Source organism: Danio rerio, chromosome 17, assembly GCF_049306965.1.
Source record: "Danio rerio strain Tuebingen ecotype United States chromosome 17, GRCz12tu, whole genome shotgun sequence".
NCBI classification, from domain to species: Eukaryota; Metazoa; Chordata; class Actinopteri; order Cypriniformes; family Danionidae; genus Danio; species Danio rerio.
In genome coordinates this window covers 2,672,501-2,693,964 of record NC_133192.1, presented here as the reverse complement: position 1 = coordinate 2,693,964, position 21,464 = coordinate 2,672,501, and the positions used below count along the sequence as shown (strand labels likewise).

Sequence of the window (21,464 nt, the reverse complement as noted above, 5' to 3'; positions counted from 1 at the left end):
GTTTACGAGTGTGATATTTCATCCATTCGATATTTCGTTTGATGGCATCACTGTGTGTGTAAATAAAAAAAGATTAATATTACTACATTAACATTATTCCTTACAGAAAACCCATCTGCAGCTCTTATCTTCCGTCTGCAGAACAGAGCCAAGGCCAAAGAGTGTAACCGGGTTATATTATCAGCACTGAAGTGTCTACTCCATGGAGAAAATCCTATCAGTGGAAATGGCAGATAAACATTTACATTTGACCACAAGAAGGCACAATTACCCAGCATTATCGGAGTCGGCAGTCTTGCATCAAAGCAGATCTGCCCACACTCATTTTCAGCCTCATTAGTGGCCTGATGTCATTGTTCAGAGCCTTCATTAGACCTCAAAAATGCTCTGCTTATTTTCCGGTAGTGAATTTAACTGAGCTGCAATTACAAGCACCCGCGAGTCCTGTGCTCAATGGGTTTATTTTGCTTTCATTGTCATTCTTTACATGCATATTAAACATGAATGAAAGCACTGTGTGCACTTGTAGACTCGAGTTGCATGCAACCAAGTAACAAATATCAGTAATTTTATGGTTAAAACTATTTTGATTATAATAGAACAGCATTATTACAATAAACTGCTTAATTTTGGTTAATATATTTAATAATAAAAGAGTTTCAGGGTTTTCAAATCTTTTATATCCAAAATATTTAGCTATTTTTATGATATTTTTTATAATTATTGTCCATTATTCACTATAATCATCTTACGATGAATGACACTTTTTAAATATCATTCAAGTCATAACTTCTTATATTTATATATGCCACTATGCAGATACACATATACTACGTATATGTATACACAGTTTTTCTCAAGTGATGTTTAATGGAGTAAGGACAATTTTTGCGGTATTTCCTATTATGTCATATCTTTTTGTTTTTAAACTGCTAAAGTCAACATTATTAGCCCCCTGGAAATTATAGTCCACAAATTATGCTTAAATATCTAGTAAAATAGGATGTATTGTCATAAGGCAAAGATAAAATAAATGAGTAATCAGAAATTAGTTATTAAGACTATTACAAGCAAGTCCACTTCTAAAGGGCTGAAGAAAAACAAAATAAAGACTTTGGAGTGGCCTAGTCAAAGCCCTGACCTGAATCCAATTGAGATTCTGGGGTATGACATTAAAAAGGTGGTTCATGCCTCTAATGTGGCTGAATTCGAACAATCCTGCAAAGAGGAGTGATCTAACATTTCTCCACAGCACTGTAAGTGACTCAAAGCAAGTTACCGTAAAGGCTTAATTCCAGTTGTTGCTGCTAAGAGTGACCTGACCAGTTATTACAGAGTATATACAGAAATCAGAGTGTGAAATTCAATACCTTTTAAGACCCCTTTTTTATGATCATTTCATACATTTTAAGACCTTATTGTGACTTTAGATTTCACCCAGTAGCACTGACGACATTTTAACTCACAATACATTGATTGTAAGATTGATTGTAAGTAACAAATAGAGTCTTAGCAAATAAAAATAAAGACTCCTTATCAATGCAATATAATTCAGAAGGATGAAAATGAAAAACAAGACAATTTATTTACCCGACTACCCCATGATAGGTTTATAAGAGAAATGCAAAACAATATTAGACCAGTTTAAAAGAAATAAAACTATGCAAATTCTCAGACCTTCAAATGAATGAAAACTTTAGACTCACATTTTAACTAGTAAATAGGCTGATTCCATATTTAAAAAGTTAGAATTTTAGAAAATAGAAAAAATAATTATATATTAATCAAAATAAAATGAGTATGTGACTAACTAAAAACAAAAAGTAGTTGGTTACTGCTGTAAGCAAAGTGGAATATTTTAGAAACTACAGAACACCCCAATGTTTACAGATTACGTTAAGCCAAACTTTAGCTATGTTGTATAATCAAAAATTGTAAGACAATAGGGGTGTAACAATACACTCAGCTCACGATATGATGTATATCACAATATCATGTTCATGATAGAATATGCATCACAATATTTTAATTATATTCAATTTCCAAAATCCAACTTTGTCGACCACAGAAAATGGTATCATGTCTTTTGCCATAAATACTCCTATGCATCTCGTTATTCAGCTTTGCCACTTAAGACACTCGATTGCACTTTGGCGCTGTGGTAACGGCTTCAATATCACATCATATTTGTTGTGTTCGCAGCTTTGTAGGGTGGCATTTTTTTTACAGTGTTTACGCACAGTTTGTGTTTTGTCTTTTTGTCTGGAAAACCAAAATGTTGTCAGATGTTGGCCTTATAAGATGACGAGACATTCTCTTTTTCAGCTGCACTCATATTGGCCTGCTTCTGCTGCTAGTTTAAGCAATCTGAATGCATGTGACAGCAGGTGAAATGTAGCTCAACAGATGACATATCGCAATAAAATTGTCATAACGCCACAATGCATATTGTGACATTTTTGTATTGCAATAAATTGTACCACTATATGTTGTTACACCCCTATAAGACATGTAAAAAAAATGCATTTAAGACTTTAAGGGCCTTTAATTTCTCTAAATTATTTTATCAACTTTACTTTTAAAAGACTCAGCGAACAACACCCTGTATTAATGGACAAACGCTTTTTCACACAGGTCTATGTAATTTTGCCTTTTGTTTTCCCTTTAAGCTTTTATTATTAATTTCAAAACTCCATGATGTGTATATTTGTGTTATCTTTGACAAATATTTAAATTAGCTTGATGATCGGAAACATTAAAGCGTGACAAACATGCAAAAAAATAAGAACTCAGTAAGGCGCAAAGACTTTTCCACAACACTTTGTGTATATATAATTCATTAAATGAATGTTAAACATACTGTAAGCTATGAATGAAAGTACAGTGTGTACACTTGAGTTGCATGCAAATTCTGAATGCATGTAATTATAAATCAAATGGTTTTAAATCAATATGATAATAAGTTAGAAACCCTGCAGCATGCTGAATGTGCTCTTAATTCATTTCAGAATTGCATGATGTGTTATCTTTGACTAATATTTGAATCTGTTTAATGATCTGAAACATTAAAGCATGACAAACATGCAAAAAATAAGAACGCAGTAAGGGGGCAAACACTTTTTCACACCATATTGTGTGCACATTTCTAAACATAATAGTTTTAATAACCGATTAAATTTAGCTTTGCCATGATGAAAGCACATAATATTTGACTAGATATTCTTCAAGACACTAGTATTCAGCTTAAAGTGGCTTAACTAGGTTATTTAGGGGAAAGTTAGGGTAATTAGGCAAGTCATCGTATAACAGTGGTTTGTTCTGTAGACAATCCAAAACAAGTATTGCTTAAAGGGGCTAATAATATTAGCCTTAAAATGGGTTTAAAAAATAAATCTGCTTTTATTCTAGCTGAAATAAAGCAAATCAGACTTTCTCCAGAAGAAAAATATTAAAGGAAACACTGTGAAAATTTCCTGAATCTGTTCAACATCATTTGGGGAATATTTGAAAAAGAAAAAGATTAAGTTTTTGACTTAAACTGTATGCCATTATAAATCAAATGGTTTTAAATAAGTGTAATAATGAGTTCGAAACACTTGTGGCGTGGCTGAATGTCCTCCAGATCTGTTGCTGGCAGGAATGCATAGGGAGAGGTCGAGGTTTGGACACATTCACAGAGCATGAATAGACAGGACCAGGCTTTTGACTGCAGTAAACGGCTGCGGTGAGAGGGCCGTGCTGAACTAACCACAGATCAACACAGCCGTATAAACAGACTCAAAACACTGCATTCTAGTGTCAGCAGAACAAGAGAGGCAGAAAAACATGAGAAAGACGTTTGTTTGAGTTGCGTTTCAAGTTACCGTTACTTACAGTTTACAGTATAAGCCATTTGAGTGAAAGGGAGATTTATGTGCTGCAGTGTGGTTTTAGTATCACTGAGACACTGTTATATTTATTTATTAACATTTTGAATCATTTTTGAGACTTTTTCAACTATTTCTATATAGTTTTGATGCATTTTAATTAGAGTTTTAGGTATTTTTTAGAATCAAACTAAACTAATCAAAATTAAGAAATGCTGCCTTATATAAAAGTACTTTGTGCGTGCTTTTTACAATTTTATTTCATTGAAATTTATGATTTGACCATGTTAAGGATTTACAATAACTTTCTATTTGTTAACATTAGTGAAGTGCATGAACTAACAGTTTAAAAAATGAAAGAATGTATTAATCATTATGTTAATTTTGACAAAATCAAACATTCATTCATTCATTCATTCATTCATTCATTCATGCATTTTCCTTCGGCTTAGTCATTCATCAGGGGTTGCCACAGCGGAACAAATGATCAAATATTACAGCATAAGTTTTACACAGCGGATGCCCTTCCAGTTGCAACCCAGTAGTGGGAAACACCCATAGATTCTCACATACAAACATAAACACAAACTACGTACAATTTAGATCATCAATTCCCCTATAGCGTATGTGTTTAGAGTGTGGGGGAAACGACTAGTTTCTGAAGTCGACTAGTCAGCATAACCCCTAATGTGTATGTGATATGTACTTACTACGGGTGTCACGATTTCGGTTTTTAATCGAAATCGATCGAAATTTATGCTCAACTTCGATTATCGAATCAAAAAATAGAATCGTCGATGCTGCCACGCCCCTATGTCACGTCAGCTTGGCTTGCCAAGCGGGAAAAAAACAGGCTTGTCCAAGTGCTTGTTAAACTGCAGAAGCAGGAGACCCGTCGACAGAGCTTAAACCCTCTCCTCTTTCAATGAAGTCGCCGGTGTGGAAGCATTTTGGATTCCCAGTTAGTTATGTTGACAACGTTCGTGTTGTCGACAAAAAAACACAGTTTGCAAGCTCTGCTATATACGTATTACGGTTGGGATGATAGACGATGGGCGCATCGCGATCCTCCGCGAAAAATACACACTCAGGCCCTGTTTACACTGTCTTTGATTTTAAATGGCATTTTAGAACGACAACGATCCACATCCACACTGGCGTGTAGCATTTCTGAGCAGCCCTCCTTCCTCACTACCTCTGAAAACGCACATCACGTGACCACACACACTCATTCACACACAAACACAGACGCACACACATTGTCATGCGCTCGAGACAGCGGGTCAAGGCAGTCAGCGGGTCAGTAGACTGCTTCCATCTTTTACTTTCACACAATAACTTTGTCATTTTAGTGAACACCTCAGATACTGTTGGCTGGTTCCTGTTGGTTGTGCGTCTTTTTTACCGACGCCATTATAACGACACAGATCACTGCCTATTAACGAGTCCCGCAGAAAAAGTGATTGACAGGTGGTAATTATGTGTGTATCTTACCTTTATTCATTTACTGTATGATTTGTTTATGGGTAAAACAAAGACCATGCAGGTCAGGTAGTTTAAACGGTAGGCTACTAATAATTAATTCGTTATTAATTAATTAATTATTCATAATCGAAAATCGAATCGTGACTTTAGAATCAAAAATGTAATCGAATCGAGGATTTGGAGGATCGTGACACCATTAGTACTTACTTGCGTGTGTGTGTGTCGTGTGTGTGTGTGTACAGTGCCCAGCAAAACAAACCCTACAGACAACAGTTTTAAAAACTAGTCCATTCTTTTGTATATTCTAGGGTAAAAAGTTAAATTAATTAAGTATTAAATTATCAAAAATTAGTACAAAAAAAAGTACAAAAAAATATTAAGTTTAGTTGAAATTTTGTAGTTTGTATTTTTATCAGCAACACCTCGAATTTGAAACACCTTGAAACAATACGACATTTGAATTTAAATGGACTACTGTCCTAAAGATGTTAGGAGACCACACTCCTATTTTGAATTTATGAATAAAACTTTTAATAACACTGATTCATTAAAATGCAACAAAACATTGTGTCTATATTGACTAAGAAATGGATACAAATATTAAATTTTTAAAGCAGGTAATCACTCCATAAACGCATGCAGTGAACCGTATATGTGTGTGTGTGTGTGTGTGTGTGTGTGTGTGTGTGTGTGCGCAAGTGTTTGTGTTAGGGTTGGGCCGATAGATGATGTCATCGTCCATCACCGAAGACCGACGAAATTCACGATGCTGAGTCGGCATTGCGATCCATCGCCCCGCCCCACATTTATATTGATACATAACTTATTATTTGCAGGTCATCTTAATAGCAATAACATTCTTTTCATGAGCTGTGTTAAATGTTACATATAGCTGCCGCTTGCTCGGCTGACAGCATCCTGAGGATTAAATGAAGGATTATACAGGTTCCTCTCACGCTTAAAATGTGTAGATTCAGTGGCAAACGCTGTTACCAGCAAACCCTGTCCCACAGACTTTACAGCGAGTGGCTTTAGTTATTTTCATAGCGGACTTGAAACACTGGAAGTCTTTTATCCACTCTTGGAAAAGTGTAAATGGTGAATTGACATTCAGCACATGATCACTAATCAGATGTGCCATTATTAATAACTGTAGGAAAATCTGTCAGTGTTATTTCCATTCTCTTATCTTCAGCGCTTTACATTTTCGCGGTTGTATCTCCTGTCATCTGAAGGCAGCGTTCAGTTCTAGAGCAGTGAGCCAATAAGAGGAGCACAAAGGCGGGGCAAGCATTGCATTCACATAAAAACTGTTTTAATCTGTTCCTGAGAGCTGAGTTTGGCGTTTTTAGGTGCAAAGATGCTTTCTGCATAAACGTCTCCTAAATCCGCGCACAGTGGCGTAGCAGACGGGCCCGCAGGTAACGCACCGCTAGGGGCCCCGCGTGATTAGGGGGCCCCACGTCGTCGCGATTTTCAATGATTGAAAATCCAGGAACCGCAATAATCAAACTCTTGGGAACAACTGTGGTCGGAACCAAAGTTCACAGAACTGTGTTCTCTGAACTCCTCTCAAGGTGGACTACTTCATTCTGATTGCTTGCCGCCGAACCGCGTCATAGCCAATGAAGACGCGCCGCTGTTTCTCGCCGCCGGTTCTCGTTAAAAAATGAATGACTTCTGGCTACTTTGACGCTCTCGCCGCTTTCGGTTTGTGGTCGCTCCTTAGTTTGTGAAGGATTCCCCGCGTTGTCGCTCCACCCCGCCTCATTTCCCCACTCCTCAATTTGTGACAGATATATACACTAGATATCGCATAGGGACCCTGAGCATGCGTCTATAGCGTCGCCACATTGGTACAGTGCTCCCTGGACAAATGTCATTCAACCGCACTAGTCAAGACAGTATTATTACGTGAAGATGCGGGACTTTAGCGCTGTCTACGAGTGTAGTAACGAGCAAACAAAGAAAACAAAGCACAAAGGCAGAACATTTCATAGGTAAGATTTACGTTTTTGTATGTTCTGAAATTTGTGCTAATCAGGTAACGTTATTGATGATAACAGTCACTTACTGCATTCATCATAAGGTAAAGCAGCTCCAACTCGCACTAAACACTCGGCTTATTCTAGTTTTGTTGAATAAAATCAGCAAACAATGCAAAAGAAATATGACAACGAGATGCTGCGCTGCCAGAAACTTGTATTATTGTCAGCTAGTGAACGAGTCGTTCATTACGGAGATTATGAACACCTTCATCTGGGGGCCCCGTCGGTGATCCCTGCAGGGGGGCCTCCGCATTTTGCGCTACGCCACTGTCCGCGCATGCGGTGAGGATTTTGCCATGAAAAACTGCAAATGTGTGCACTCGCCCAAATGCTTCCTTATATAAGGTAAAGGTCGCAAAGATAAAATTTTGGGCGCATATGCGACCAAAACGGTCGAGCCCTAGCATCTTTGTTATAATTTCCTTATAATGATAATAAAATAAGGAAGCTATCATCAATCACAATACAAATTACAGTGATCTCCAACTGAGCTCTCGTCTCCTCCACTAGCTGTGGGAAAAGCCATTATAAGGACACAGATCACTGCCTATTCAGGCCAGAGTCCCGCGGAAAAAAAGTGATTGACAGGTGGTCAATTGTGTGTAACTTTATATATGGTTTGGTTATGGATAAAGCAAAGACCATGTGGGCCAGGCAGTGAAAACGGTAGGCTACAATGAATTAATTCGTTATGAATTAATTGATATTTAACAACCACACCCAACCCCGCCTACAACGACGATGCCATCATCCATCGCGATGTTTCACATTAGACATCGTGCAATGCCAAATTGGTCAACATCGCCCAACCCTAGTTTGTGTATGTGTGAGTATGTGTGTGTGTGTGTATTAGGGCTGCACAACATATTGTTTCAGCATCGATATCAATCTGCAAGTCAAGTCGCAGGATCTGCAGTCTTGAATTGGGATTATAGTTGATCAGCACCACAGTTCAGAACATGTTTCGTGGGTTCATCAAAGTTTAACCCTAAAATAGACTGAAAGATTTTCGTTTGCATGTGTCTTTAAGACCTGTGACTGTAAGATTTAAGTAAGCTTAAACCAAGCGATTATAAAGGTTTATAAACCTAAATAAATTGTTTTTAACTATTTATATTATGAAGACTCTACACTATGACTGGTATTTTATAGATTATTGTTATTAATATTATTGAATTTCTGTGCCTCAATACTGTTAGATTCCAGAGAAAACCAGAAAATGAATTCACATCTATTTAATTGTATTGCATTACAGCAAGACACTCCTCTACAAAATAAGCCCAATCCATACAAAATCATGAATCATTCCTAATTGAGTGATGCGACTTCTTGTGAGATTATATTCATATCACAATATACATCGACAGACAAACTAAATATTGCAATGTCAGTCCAATATCGTGCAGCCCCAGTGTATACTTATATGTATTTGTGTGCGTTTAAAGTCTGACCTGTAGCATGAGTTCACAGTCTTCTCTACCCACAAAGATCATCTCTCGGGGCAAACGGTGGCGCGTGCCAGAGCTGCTCACCAGAAACCACGACGTCACGCTCATCCTCAGTCAGATCCTCACAAACACACACACATTCTGCAGGAGAAACAGCAGGAAAATCAGCTCAAAATACACACACACACCTTATTGATCAGCAACGTTATACATCAAAAGCCATTTAAAAGATTCCTAGAAGTTATACATTGCGTGATCTCATATTTGTATGATAGATGTACAATTTGTGCTCTTTTATACGTCAATTTATCAAGTGAGTTACTATTAAAACTAGGGTTGGACCGATAGATGATGTCATCGTCCATCACCGATGGCCAATAGACAACAAGATGCTGAGCCAGCATTGCCGATCCTCCGACCCGGTCGCAAACCCGCTCGTGAAAAATACACACTTGAGCCCCGTTTAATATGTCTTAGTGTTAAAATGGCATTTTAGAATTAAAATGATCCATGTTTTACCTAGCATTTCTGAACAGCCCTCCGTCTACTGAAAACGACAACCATGTGACCACACACACACACACACACTCATGTTGTTAAACATGATATTTAATTAATCCTGTCTCTTTTTAATGACTCTTCGGTCTTTTGAATCTATCAGGTAACGTGTCACAGCATCAGTACCCTGCACTGTCTTTCACTTTCACAATTGTACTAAGTAATTTAAGAGAAAACCTCAGACACTGTTGGTTGTGCAACTTGTTTACCGACCAACCTCCCGCGGAAAAAGTGATTGACAGGTGGTAATTTGTGTGCAACTTATCTTTATTTATTTATGATTAGTTTATGGGTAAAACAAAAACCATGCGGGTCAGGTAGTTGAAACGGTAGGCTACAAATAATTAATTCGTTATGAATTAATTCATTATTTATAAATAATTAATTCAACTCCGCCTATGATGACCATGTCATCGTCTATCGCAATGTTTCACATTAGACATCTTGCGATGCCAAATTGGTCGACATCGCTCAACCATAATCAAAATTATTTTGTATACTTTATACTTATCAGACATGTATATAATCCTGGCAAGTCACTAAGGTCTTCTGATCAGTTTATTCTTTCGGTATCAGGGTCTCGGTGTAAGCAAAGTGGGGAATCGGGCTTTTGCTGTTATCGGCCCAAAACTCTGGAACTGACCACCCCACATCAGACATGCTCCAACTCTATCCGTTTTTAAAAAGCGTCTGAAACTCCATCTTTGTTCTTAAGCATTTGAGCCTTGTTAATGTTGAGGGGTTTGCCTTATGTTTTAATTGTTATGTAGGTTTTATTTTATTTAGTATTGATTGTGTTCAGCACTTTGGGCAACGTTGTGTTGTAAAAAATGTGCTATATAAACGAACAAACTAACATTTAACAACAACCCAGACAATAGATCACTGGAAACTATTACAAATGAGCACAAAAGTCTCATTTTCACATGTTTTAACATTGAAAAGTCGATGGAAGAAAGATCAAAGTCACGTAATGCCATTCAAAAGCAGAAATTAACAGGGAAAAATAAAAACATGAATCACAAAATATGGAAAACTGCTAATTTAGGATATTTTTACAGTATATAATCAACATGTTAACAAGAAATTATGCTGTTATATATTAGTCAGACATGGAAGATGTCCTTTAGGACTTTGACATCTTTAAATTAGGTATGGTTGGGTTTTATATTAGCACATTCAGACATTCTTCTTATTAATAATATAAATTAAAAGTTTTTATTTGCAAATTCTAAATAGAGAAATCATATTATCAGACAATGACTATCAAAGTACAACATTGTTTACTGTCAAACAAATAGTGCTAATGTAGTTTTGAATATATTTAAAAATACTATGGTAAACAATATAGGGAGCATGTGAACGAATGGGCTAATATAAAACCAACTTTACCTCAATCTTTAAATTAAATTGATCCGTACAAAGTTCAAGTCTAGACATTTTTAAACCCTTCCTGACCTCCAAAAAACCTCAGCTATTGACCAAAATCCACCTGTGAAGACTGAAATCCCGAATCACTACAGGTGTAAATCAAACTCTGGCAGACCAAGACACTGAATTAAACCTAATTAGCATTTAATAGCCCAAACAAACCTGTTAATCGACATTCATCGATAATAATAAACCCTACAGTTCAACAGAGAACACGATTAACGTTAAATTTCAAACCAATAACACACATACATTACAAACAAATCGGTTTGAACGTTAAAAATTCGATTACATTGATGTAAGAGTGTGTTTTTCCAGGTGAAGCGACTCTCACACACCTTCACTGCAGCTCCGGGCGGCTAACGTCAAAGCTCAACAGGAAGTTTTAATTCCCGACATTCCCAAACATCCGAGCTGCTCCAGTCCAGCAGAACACGGCTTTCAGGGCGTCAGACGACCGGACTCGTGGAGCTGCTGCTGTTCCCGGTAAATGAAGACTTTTATCCGCTTTTCCAGCGACGGACATACGGTCGGTCGATCTGTCTGTCAGAGAGAGTTTGTCAGGTCGGTGGCGGAGAGAGAGAGGGAGATAGTGACGTCACAGCAGCTTTGCAGCCGCCGCAGCGCCTCCACCTGAAACTACAGCCGGAAAAACTAGATCCACACCTCTTTATTATTATGACCCGAAAATAAACATTAAACAAAACATATCTACCAAAAAAGAGCTTGCAACAATTATTTATGAATATTTAATATTTATCTTATAGATAATTTATTTGTAATCAATATTTCCATCATTAGACATAAATAACAGTCCTCCATTTAAACCTGTCATTTATCCTTTAAACTGAAAAACTTAAAGACTGCAAACTTAAGGATGTCTTATTGTACAATAATACGATTCATGAAAAGAGAAACACAACTTTTGTAATAGGAAAAGGGTACATATATACAGTGATTTACATTAAACTGCAGGACACGGCCGCGGATGATGAAACCACGTGATATTCCGCATCTCCCGTTAAATGTTGCGTGCAGAATGTGCGATCAAAATAGAGTCTAAATACAATGTTGTTGTACTGTTACTTTTTCCCATACTGTGTTAAAGTTGCCTGAAATACACAGAACAGGGCGCGTTCCTGGTTTCACTTTAGTCGGTATCGCTCGTCAGCGTTGGTGGTATAGTGGTGAGCATAGCTGCCTTCCAAGCAGTTGACCCGGGTTCGATTCCCGGCCAACGCAACATTCCTTTAGCTGCTGTAAACTCAGACTGCCGTGCGGTACTTATGTTAAGATGACCCGTGTGCACAGCGAATTGAATGGGAACCCGTTCCCGACCACACAAAAAGGTTATTATCTCAGATTTGCATGATACGTATTCATAATTCGGACTTTTCCCCCTCAGAATTGAAAGATAACCCACAAATCTGAATTACAAAGTCTGAATTCTGACATAAAAAGTCATAATTCTGAGATTTCTGACTGTATATTTGACAATTCAGAGAAATAAAGTTGCAATTCCATGATATAAAATTAATTCTAAGATTACCCTGCTGAAAAATCCAGCTTAAACCAGCCTAGGCTGGTTGGCTGGTTTTAGCTGGTCGACTAGGCTGGTTTTAGAGGGGTTTTGGCCACTTCCAGGTTGGTTTCCAGCCATTTCCAGCCTGGTCTTAGCTGGTCAGGCTGGAAAATGACCTGTCAAATCCAGCTAAAACCAGCTTGATCAGCCTGGTTTAAGCTGGATATAGCTGGTTTTGGCTGGACTCCCAGCTTGGCTAGGCTGGTCAAGCTGGTTTTAGCTGGTCATCTCCCAGCCTGACCAGCTAAGACCAGGCTGGAAATGGCTGGAAACCAGCCTGGAAGTGGCCAAAACCCCTCTAAAACAAGCCTGGTTGACCAGCTAAAACCAGCCAACCAGCTTAGACTGGTTTAAGCTGGATTTTTCAGCAGGGAAAGTAAAAATGTGTTATAAAGTAGTACAATAAACTTTCTGTACAATAATACAGAATTGTGATAATAATTAGCGCTTTGGGTCAGAGAAAAGCGCACTATAAATATAAAGTATTATTATTATTATTTACATAATCATATAATAATGATAATTTAATATCATATACAAATAATATATTGATGTCAATATTTAATAAAACATTTATTTTTAAATAATAAAAAAAAAGATTTGTGTAGTTGTCAAGGCAACATTTCTAATTTTTATTTATTATTTTTCTTAAATTAATCATAAAATTGATGTAGAAAGCTATATAGAAATGTGACACAAATTAAGATGAACAAATAAACAAAACAAACCTAAGCGAAATTAGGATTTAAAACTGCAGTAGAAGGATATCAATGTCATTAAATGTATTTCTTGCACAAAAACTCACATCAAATGTGTGAATAATATCGTCGCAATATTATTAGCATTATATTCTTTAGCTGAATATTTGGGGAAAATATTGTGACACTTTTGTGAGCGCGATGCTTTTATTTTGAAATCAGACACTAATGCTCAGACAGTTTTTACTGTAACGTTCTCTTTATTTATTTATTTATTTATTTATTTATTTATTTATTTATTTATTTATTTATTTATATTTATTTATTTTATTTTATGCTTTAAACGACAGATACATGGCAATATAGTAAACAAAATAATGCCAGGGTGATAGAAAGTAAATAATAACAACAGTACAAAAAATATAATAAATAAAACAAAAATAAAAAATGAGCATAAATAATTAACTAAAATTCTTACAATTACAAATAAGCAGGACCTTTATATTAATAAAAAATGTTGAAACAGTTGGATGTAAAATGTTCTCATTGATTATTAATGAGTCACATGACAGCAGCTGTTTAATCAACTGGTGTTTGTGCTTATTGTCCGCCAGATGACGCTGTTCACCATCACATCATCAGACCTCACACTGTGATCATGCACTTCTAATGAAAGCTTGTTTACTGAATGAGCACTGTGCTACGTCCGACAGATCGCACTAATATGTTTTTCTCTTCTTTTTTATTCTTTTATAACCTGTTTTAACACATTTAATCTGTTTTTAATAATTTTTATTATTAGTTTTTTTATTTTTTATACTTGTCTTTTTTATTCTGGTTTATGTAAAGCACTTTGAATTGCCACTGTGTATAAAAATGTGGTATGTAAATAAACTTACCTTGCCTTGTTCCGAATTCAACAAACAAATCAATCCGTGCACTGTTTCCGAATAAAGTTATCTCAAAATCTTTTGTTTCTGCTTATTGGAGCAATTTTAAACTGGAGAAAAGTTTGGCATAAAAAGTGGTCATTTAAAAAACTTCAAAAACTTTGGTTTAAAGTGTCCTTTAAATTAATCCACAGATTTTACCCAGTGAGTAGCTGTTTATAAAGAGTTAAGCTGGATTTAGGCACAATGTGCAAAACTTTAGCAAATTTGTGACTGAGTTTATATTCTTCAGTTTTTCTTTGTTTTGGGGAAATTATTTGGTTTTATTGATATGACAATAATATCAGTGGTGTAAAGTAGCTAATTACAAATACTCAAATGGCTATAATGGAGTAGTTTTTCTCAGGAATTGTAATTTAGTAAGTAGTTTTAAAAATGTGTACTTTTACTTTCTTTTGAGTACATTTATAGTTAAGTAATCAGTACTTTTACTCCACTACTTTCCTTCAACTTTCAGCCACTACTTTATTTTTTCTTGTCTATGGGGATCAGAAAAATCAGTCCTGTGATTCCTGTCCAATCAAATCACACATAGCAGGTAAATCGCATCATAATGAACTACCTCAAAAAAGGGTTGATCAAAAGAAGTATATTAATGCAATTCAAATATATAATATATGATTGGATGTTTACTTTAAAATTATTATAAATATAATAATTATATTGTTCAATTATAATGATTAAAATATTTTTGTCAAATAATTTTGTGGCTATAAAGTATCAGTTCAGGCACCATTTTGGCACCGGTACCGTTTTAAAAGTATCGATTTAGGCACCGTTTTGGCACTGGTACCGTTTTAAAAGTATCAATGTAGGCACCGTTTTGGCACTGGTACCGTTTTAAAAGAATCGATTTAGGCACCGTTTTGGCACTGGTACCGTTTTAAAAGAATCGATTTAGGCACCGTTTTGGCACTGGTACCGTTTTAAAAGTATCAATGTAGGCACCGTTTTGGCACTGGTACCGTTTTAAAAGAATCGATTTAGGCACCGTTTTGGCACTGGTACCGTTTTAAAAGTATCAATGTAGGCACCGTTTTGGCACTGGTACCGTTTTAAAAGTATCAATGTAGGCACCGTTTTGGCACTGGTACCGTTTTAAAAGTATCGATGTAGGCACCGTTTTGGCACCGGTACCGTTTTAAAAGTATCGATTTAGGCACCGTTTTGGCACTGGTACCGTTTTAAAAGTATTGATTTAGGCACCGTTTTGGCACTGGGTACCGTTTTAAAAGTATCGATTTAGGCACCGTTTTGGCACTGGTACCGTTTTAAAAGTATCAATGTAGGCACCGTTTTGGCACTGGTACCTTTTTAAAAGAATCGATTTAGGCACCGTTTTGGCACTGGTACCATTTTAAAAGTATCAATGTAGGCACAGTTTTGGCACTGGTACCGTTTTAAAAGTATCGATGTAGGCACCGTTTTGGCACCGGTACTGTTTTAAAAGTATCGATTTAGGCACCGTTTTGGCACTGGTACCGTTTTAAAAGTATTGATGTAGGCACCGTTTTGGCACTGGTACCGTTTTAAAAGTATTGATTTAGGCACCGTTTTGGCACCGGTACCGTTTTAAAAGTATCGATTTAGGCACCGTTTTGGCTCTGGTACCGTTTTAAAAGTATCGATGTAGGCAACGCTTTGGCACTAGTACTGTTTTAAAAGTATCAATTTAGGCACCGTTTTGGAACCGGTACCGTTTAAAAAGTATCGATTTAGGCACCGTTTTGGCACCGGTACCGTTTTAAAAGTATGGATTTAGGCAGCATTTTGGCACCGGTACTGTTTTAAAAGTATGGATTTAGGCACCGTTTTGGCACTGGTACCGGTTTAAAAGTATCGATTTAGGCACCGCTTTCGCACTGGTACCGTTTTAAAAATATCGATTTAGCACCGGTAATAATTGAAATAACCCCAAACGATACCCAACACTACCTCAAAACATGTGCGCTTAATAATTGCAGCAAACTGTTTGGAAGCAATAAAATCTGTACATGCACTGACCCAGAGACTGTTTAGATGCAGGTCACTGATGGGAAGATGACGGATGTTTACTGTATGATGATTGAAATGGCCTTAAACACCCAGCAGGCACAAGATGTCAACATGACGTCAGAATGAAGTTGTACCTCAGTGTCATGGGGATGTTGCATTTTGTTTTTCCATGAAAATCATGGAAGTGTCAGTATGTGATGCCAAAATGACGTAGGATGTTTGCTCGACATAAGTTTTTGGTCACTTTCCAACACAACCTAAAGTCAACCAAATATCAATGTCATTTGATGTTGTTATTGAACAAATAATGTTGTTCTTAGATGCTGGCTAGACATTGATTTATGGCCACCTGACATCACAACCTAAATCTAACCTAATGTTAATGTCTGATGATGTTGTGTGCCTGCTGGGCAATAACTAAATGCACTACAGAATGTTACGTTTACACACACATGCACAAATGACATGTAAACGCATCAGCTTTTAAAAGCGTAATACTCACTACTCTTGAGTACTTTTGAAAGGTCTACTTTTGACTCCTACTCTGAGTATTATTTACAACAGATACTTTTACTCTACTTACACTACAGTTTTAGGCAAGTAATAGTACTTTTACTTGAGTATGATTTCTCAGTACTCTTTCCACCACTGAATAATACTGAGAAAGCATTGCACTTCATAAACCTTTTATTTTTATTTGCTAAATACCACATACATAAGTGCAAGATCTCCAATAATAAACCGCTCTTTTGCAACAATATTTTGAAACATTTTCTGGTTCAGGAAACACTAAGGCTAGGAAAACATTATCTTGTCATGCCCTATTAAAATTCCCCCGTAACATCAGTACTTCATTCCGAATTACTTACATTCTTAATATTCTAAGCTTTACTTTATGTCTTGTCTATTCATCATTCATTCATTTTCTTGTTGGCTTTGTCCCTTTATTTATCAGGGGTCGCCACAGAGGAATGAACCGCCAACTTATCCAGCAAATGTTTTACACAGTGGATGTCCTTACAGCCGCAACCCATCACTGGGAAACACACTCTTGCACACACACATACACTACAGCCAGTTTAATTCATCAATTCCCCTATAGCGCATGTGTTTGGACTGTGGGGAAACCGGAGCACCCGGAGGAAACCCACACCTAATGGGGAAAACATGCAAACTCCACTCAAAAACGTCAACTGGCCCAGCCGGGGCTCAGACCAGCGACCTTCTGGCTGTGAGGTGATTGTGCTACCCACTGCGCCACCATGCTGCCATGTTTAACTTATTGTGTTTTGTTTTTCTTTCATGAATATTGTGCTGGTTGTTTATTTTGTCTTATTGTTTTTTTTTTCTTTACTTTTTTTTCCCTCTGGCTTCCTCTGTGTTTCGTTTATATTTCACAATTTTTTATTATACTGTAATATATCCTGACCATTTACTGTTCAATAATAAAAAAGACACTTCTAATTATCGCTTGATGATTGTAGTTAAGCTGAATGTGGAAAAAAATCTGACCCGGCCAAAGTCAGATGGTCGGGTCACAATTTGGCCTCAACAACATGAAAGCATGGATCATCCTGCCTTGTATCAGCGGTTCAGGCTGATGGTGGTGTAATGGTGTGGGGGATGTTTTCTTGGCACACTTTGGGCTCATTAGTACCAATTGAGCATCAACGCCGCAGCCTACCTGAGTATTGCTGCTGACCATGTCCATCCCTTTATGAGCACAGTGTCTCCATCTTCTGATGGCTACTTCCAGCAGGATAACGCACCATGTCATAAAGCTCAATCATCTCAGACTGGTGAACATGACGATGAGTTCACTGTGCTCAAATGGGCTCCACAGTCACCAGAGCTCAATCCAATAGAGCAGCTTTGGGATGCAGTGGCACGGGAGATTGGCATCATGGATGTGCAGCCGACAAATCTGCAGCAACTGTGTGATGCTATCATGTCATTATGGAGCAAAATCTCTGAGGAATATTTCCAGTAGCTTGTTGAATCTATGCCAAGAAGGATTAAAGCAGTTCTGAAGGCAAAAGGCGGTCCAACCCGCTACTAGTAAGGTGTACCTAATAAAGTGGCCGGTGAGTGTATGAATAAATGTCAGTAATTTTACACAAAAAGTTTCACTTAAAAATAGTAATGATAACTAATAAAAGTGTTTTGCAGTCAGAAGGTTGAATGTGTGTGTACCATGTATTCCTTACATTGTGAGGACCAAATGTCCCCACAAGTATAGCAATACCAGTAAATTTTGACCTTTCGCAGATATTTTTTGGTTCCCATGAGGAAAATAACTCATCAATCTGACAGAATAAAAGTGGTTTGAAATTTTAAACATGCAGATTTTCTCCGGTGAGGGTTGAGTTTAGAAGTAGTGGAGAGAATAGACCGTCTGTACAGTGGAAACATCATTATAGCTATGTGAAGTCCCCATAAAGATAGCTGTACAAGGGTGTGTTTGATCTGATGGACCTGCTGGTGTTTACCTGGAGCTGTTGCGCTGATCTTCAGGAGAGTGTGTGTGTGTGTGTGTGTGTGTGTGTGATGCACAGTTTCTGTGGTGTGTGTGTGTGTGTGTGTGTGTGTGTGTGTGTGTGTGTGGTCGAGTGTTTGGTTTCCTCTGGGTTTTGTCCTACACACTCCGTCCAGCTGTGAGGCTGAGTAATCAACATCTGGCTCACTGACTCTAACAGCTGCTACACACACACACACACACACACACACACACACACACACACACACACATACTGTACATACACATACATTTACATGCATACACACACACACTCAAACACACACACACACACAAACAAATGCACACACTCAAACACACACACACACCGAATGCCTTTTTAGCTGCAACCCAGTACTGGGAAACACCTGTACATACTCATTCACACACACTGATACACTACAGACAATTTAGTTGATCAGTTCCCCTATAGCGCATGAGTTTGGACTAAAACTGGAGCACCCGGAGGAAACCCACACCAAGACTGGGAGAACATGCAAACTCCACACAGAAATGACAACTGACCCAGCCGGGACTTGAACCAGCGACCTTCTTGCTGTGAGGAGATCATGCTACCCACTGCGCCACCGTGACGCCCCTAATTAGAAATGTAGTTGTTTCAATGTTATTTTCAGTTGATTAAATCTAATTAAAATAAACATAAATGCCAAATATGTCAATGAATAAACCCTGATAAAACCTGTCACCAGTTAATTACAAATGAAAAGTGGTTTCAGTTCAAGAAAACAAAACACATTATTAAATAAACAAGCACATTTCAGCCAGATCTTTATTTCAATTCAACAGCAAATAAAACAAATTCATCAAAATAAAGATAAAAAAACACACAGAGTATAGAAATGAAATATTATTTGTATCCTAAAGCTGCTGTTCTTCAGTTCACGTGTTCAAAAACACACCAAAACAGGATAAAAAATGCAAATATTATCCCGTTTAATAATAAAAAAGACAAGAGGACAGTAAGAAAGAGCAGAAACCATCAATAAAAATCCGACTCGACACAGTCTTGCATATAAAATAAGGTCATGAGGTGAAACGCGAGGAAAAGAGGGCCTTTACATTCATGTCATGTGATGATTCTGACATCGTAGATCCACAATCAGAGCATTCCTCAATAATAATACACAGATTCTCACATCTGTACAGAGATCACACTGTGCTTGTGCTGGAATAAACACAGCTATATGGTATTTACAGCATGTTGTACAGAATACTCATAATGTACAGATGAATGGTGTGTGTGTGTGTGTTTAAGACGCTCAGTAAATCACATACCTTTCTAGCTGTTAACATATAAATAAAGAGTGAATGCAAGCTACAACTGCTTTCACCTGGATTTAACAGCGTATCTCAGAGTGTTTATGCAGAAAAATGGCAACGATTGTGTTTAAAAACCCACCAGAACACTTCCAGATCACAGAAAAACAACCGGAAATCAGTATTAGGTGCTGCATTTATAATCCTGAATGTGCAAAATTAATTCTGCATTTCCGTTTAGGAAATGAATGTTTTATATTTCGCCACGCTGCGTGCTTTAAACAAATGTTTTTAGTCAATCACATCCAAAATAAAGCTTGTTTTGACATTTATTATGCATATATGAATATGCATACACTCTGCCTGACTGAAGTCTTGTGGTCTATCCTAGTTTTAAGACCAACAATTAATAATTGTACTTCTAGTTGATGATTTGGTGTCAGAAGTGTCTCTATGAAAGGCGAAGGCCTCTAGATTTTGCTTATTTGAGCGCAATTAAATCAGATCATGTCTTGATTCTTCATGATTTGATTAGGACAGTAAGGTCTGACTCTGCTCAGACTAAAGTCTCATCACTGAACAGAAATAATGTCCAGTATAGAATATAAAGTGCTGCTGCAGTGGAGACAGAATGAATATTGTGTCTGACTCCATCATGAGCTTGGAGGACTGCATCCATACATCTCTAACACGACTCAAATCACTGATTAATAAAGTCATCTGGAATGAAGAAGAAAGAGTTCAGCAGGACTCCCAGAGTTCATCAAGAGTCTTTGTGTTCATCTTCAACACCTCCTCCTTCATCTTACCCCAGACATGCTCAATAATGTTCATGTCTGGTGACTGGGCTGGCCAATCCTGGAGCAGCTTGACCTTCTCTGCTTTCAGAAGCTTTGATGTGGAGGCTGAAGTATGAGGAGCGCTATCCTGCTGGAGAATTGTCCCTCTGCTGTGGTTTGTAATGTAATGGGCAGCACAGATGTCTTGATACCTCAGGCTGTTGATGTTGATCATCCACTCATTCTGAATGAACCCCAAACCATGATTTTTCCTTCACCAAACATGACTGATATATGTGAGAATTTTGGCTCCATGCTGGTTCCAGTAGGTTTTCTGCAGTATTGGTGATGATTGATGCAGATCAACAGATGATTCAGCAGAGGAATCCACCTTCTGACACTTTTACACATCATCAACTAGAAGTCAAGTTATTATCTGCTGCTCTTACAACTGGGGTCCACAGCAAGAATTTTGTTAGGTAGCGTATCTGTGAAAATGTTTTTATATATACTGTATGTATACAATTAATAGCCCCCTTTTTTTTATATTTCCTAAATGATGTTGAACAGATTCAGGAAATTTTCACAGTATTTCCTATAATATTTTTTCTTCTGGAGAAAGTCTTATTTGTTTTATTCTGTCTAGAATAAAAGCAGTTTTAAATTGTTTTAAACTTAAAATTGTTTTATTAGCCCCTTTAAGCTATATTAGTGTAGCTAGATTGTCTCCAGAACAAACCACTGTTATACAATGACTTGCCCAATTAATCAAACTTTACCCTAATTAACCTAGTGAAGCCTTTAAATGTCTCTTTTAGCTGTATAGAAGTG

The 21,464-nt window shown here is 37.2% G+C and overlaps 2 protein-coding genes and 1 non-coding gene across 12 annotated transcripts in view; 1 reads left to right on the top strand and 2 right to left on the bottom strand.

Annotated features, from left to right (window-relative positions):
- The window catches only part of cep170ba (centrosomal protein 170Ba), a 66,775-nt gene extending 55,369 nt beyond the window's left edge, over nt 1–11,406 (bottom strand). For all 10 annotated transcript variants that reach the window (XM_073927992.1, XM_073927993.1, XM_073927994.1 and 7 more), the window contains exons 1-2: nt 11,175–11,406; nt 8,851–8,988 (exon numbers count right to left, since the gene is read on the bottom strand). Coding sequence is in view for 7 of the 10 variants with exons in the window: in XM_017351731.4 (XP_017207220.2) it covers nt 8,851–8,955 (105 nt within the window). In the remaining 3 variants the exon portion in view is untranslated. The remainder of the gene's footprint in view (nt 1–8,850; nt 8,989–11,174) is intronic.
- Nucleotides 11,407–12,006: 600 nt separating this feature from the next.
- Nucleotides 12,007–12,078, top strand: trnag-ucc (transfer RNA glycine (anticodon UCC)). The gene has a single exon. It is a non-coding gene; the product is annotated as a tRNA-Gly (tRNA).
- A 7,270-nt stretch (nt 12,079–19,348) lies between these two features.
- The window catches only part of akt1 (v-akt murine thymoma viral oncogene homolog 1), a 100,292-nt gene continuing 98,176 nt past the window's right edge, over nt 19,349–21,464 (bottom strand). The window contains exon 14 of the mRNA XM_021467101.3: nt 19,349–21,464. This exon is cut by the window's right edge and continues 1,830 nt beyond it. The gene's annotated coding sequence lies outside the window, so the exon portion shown is untranslated.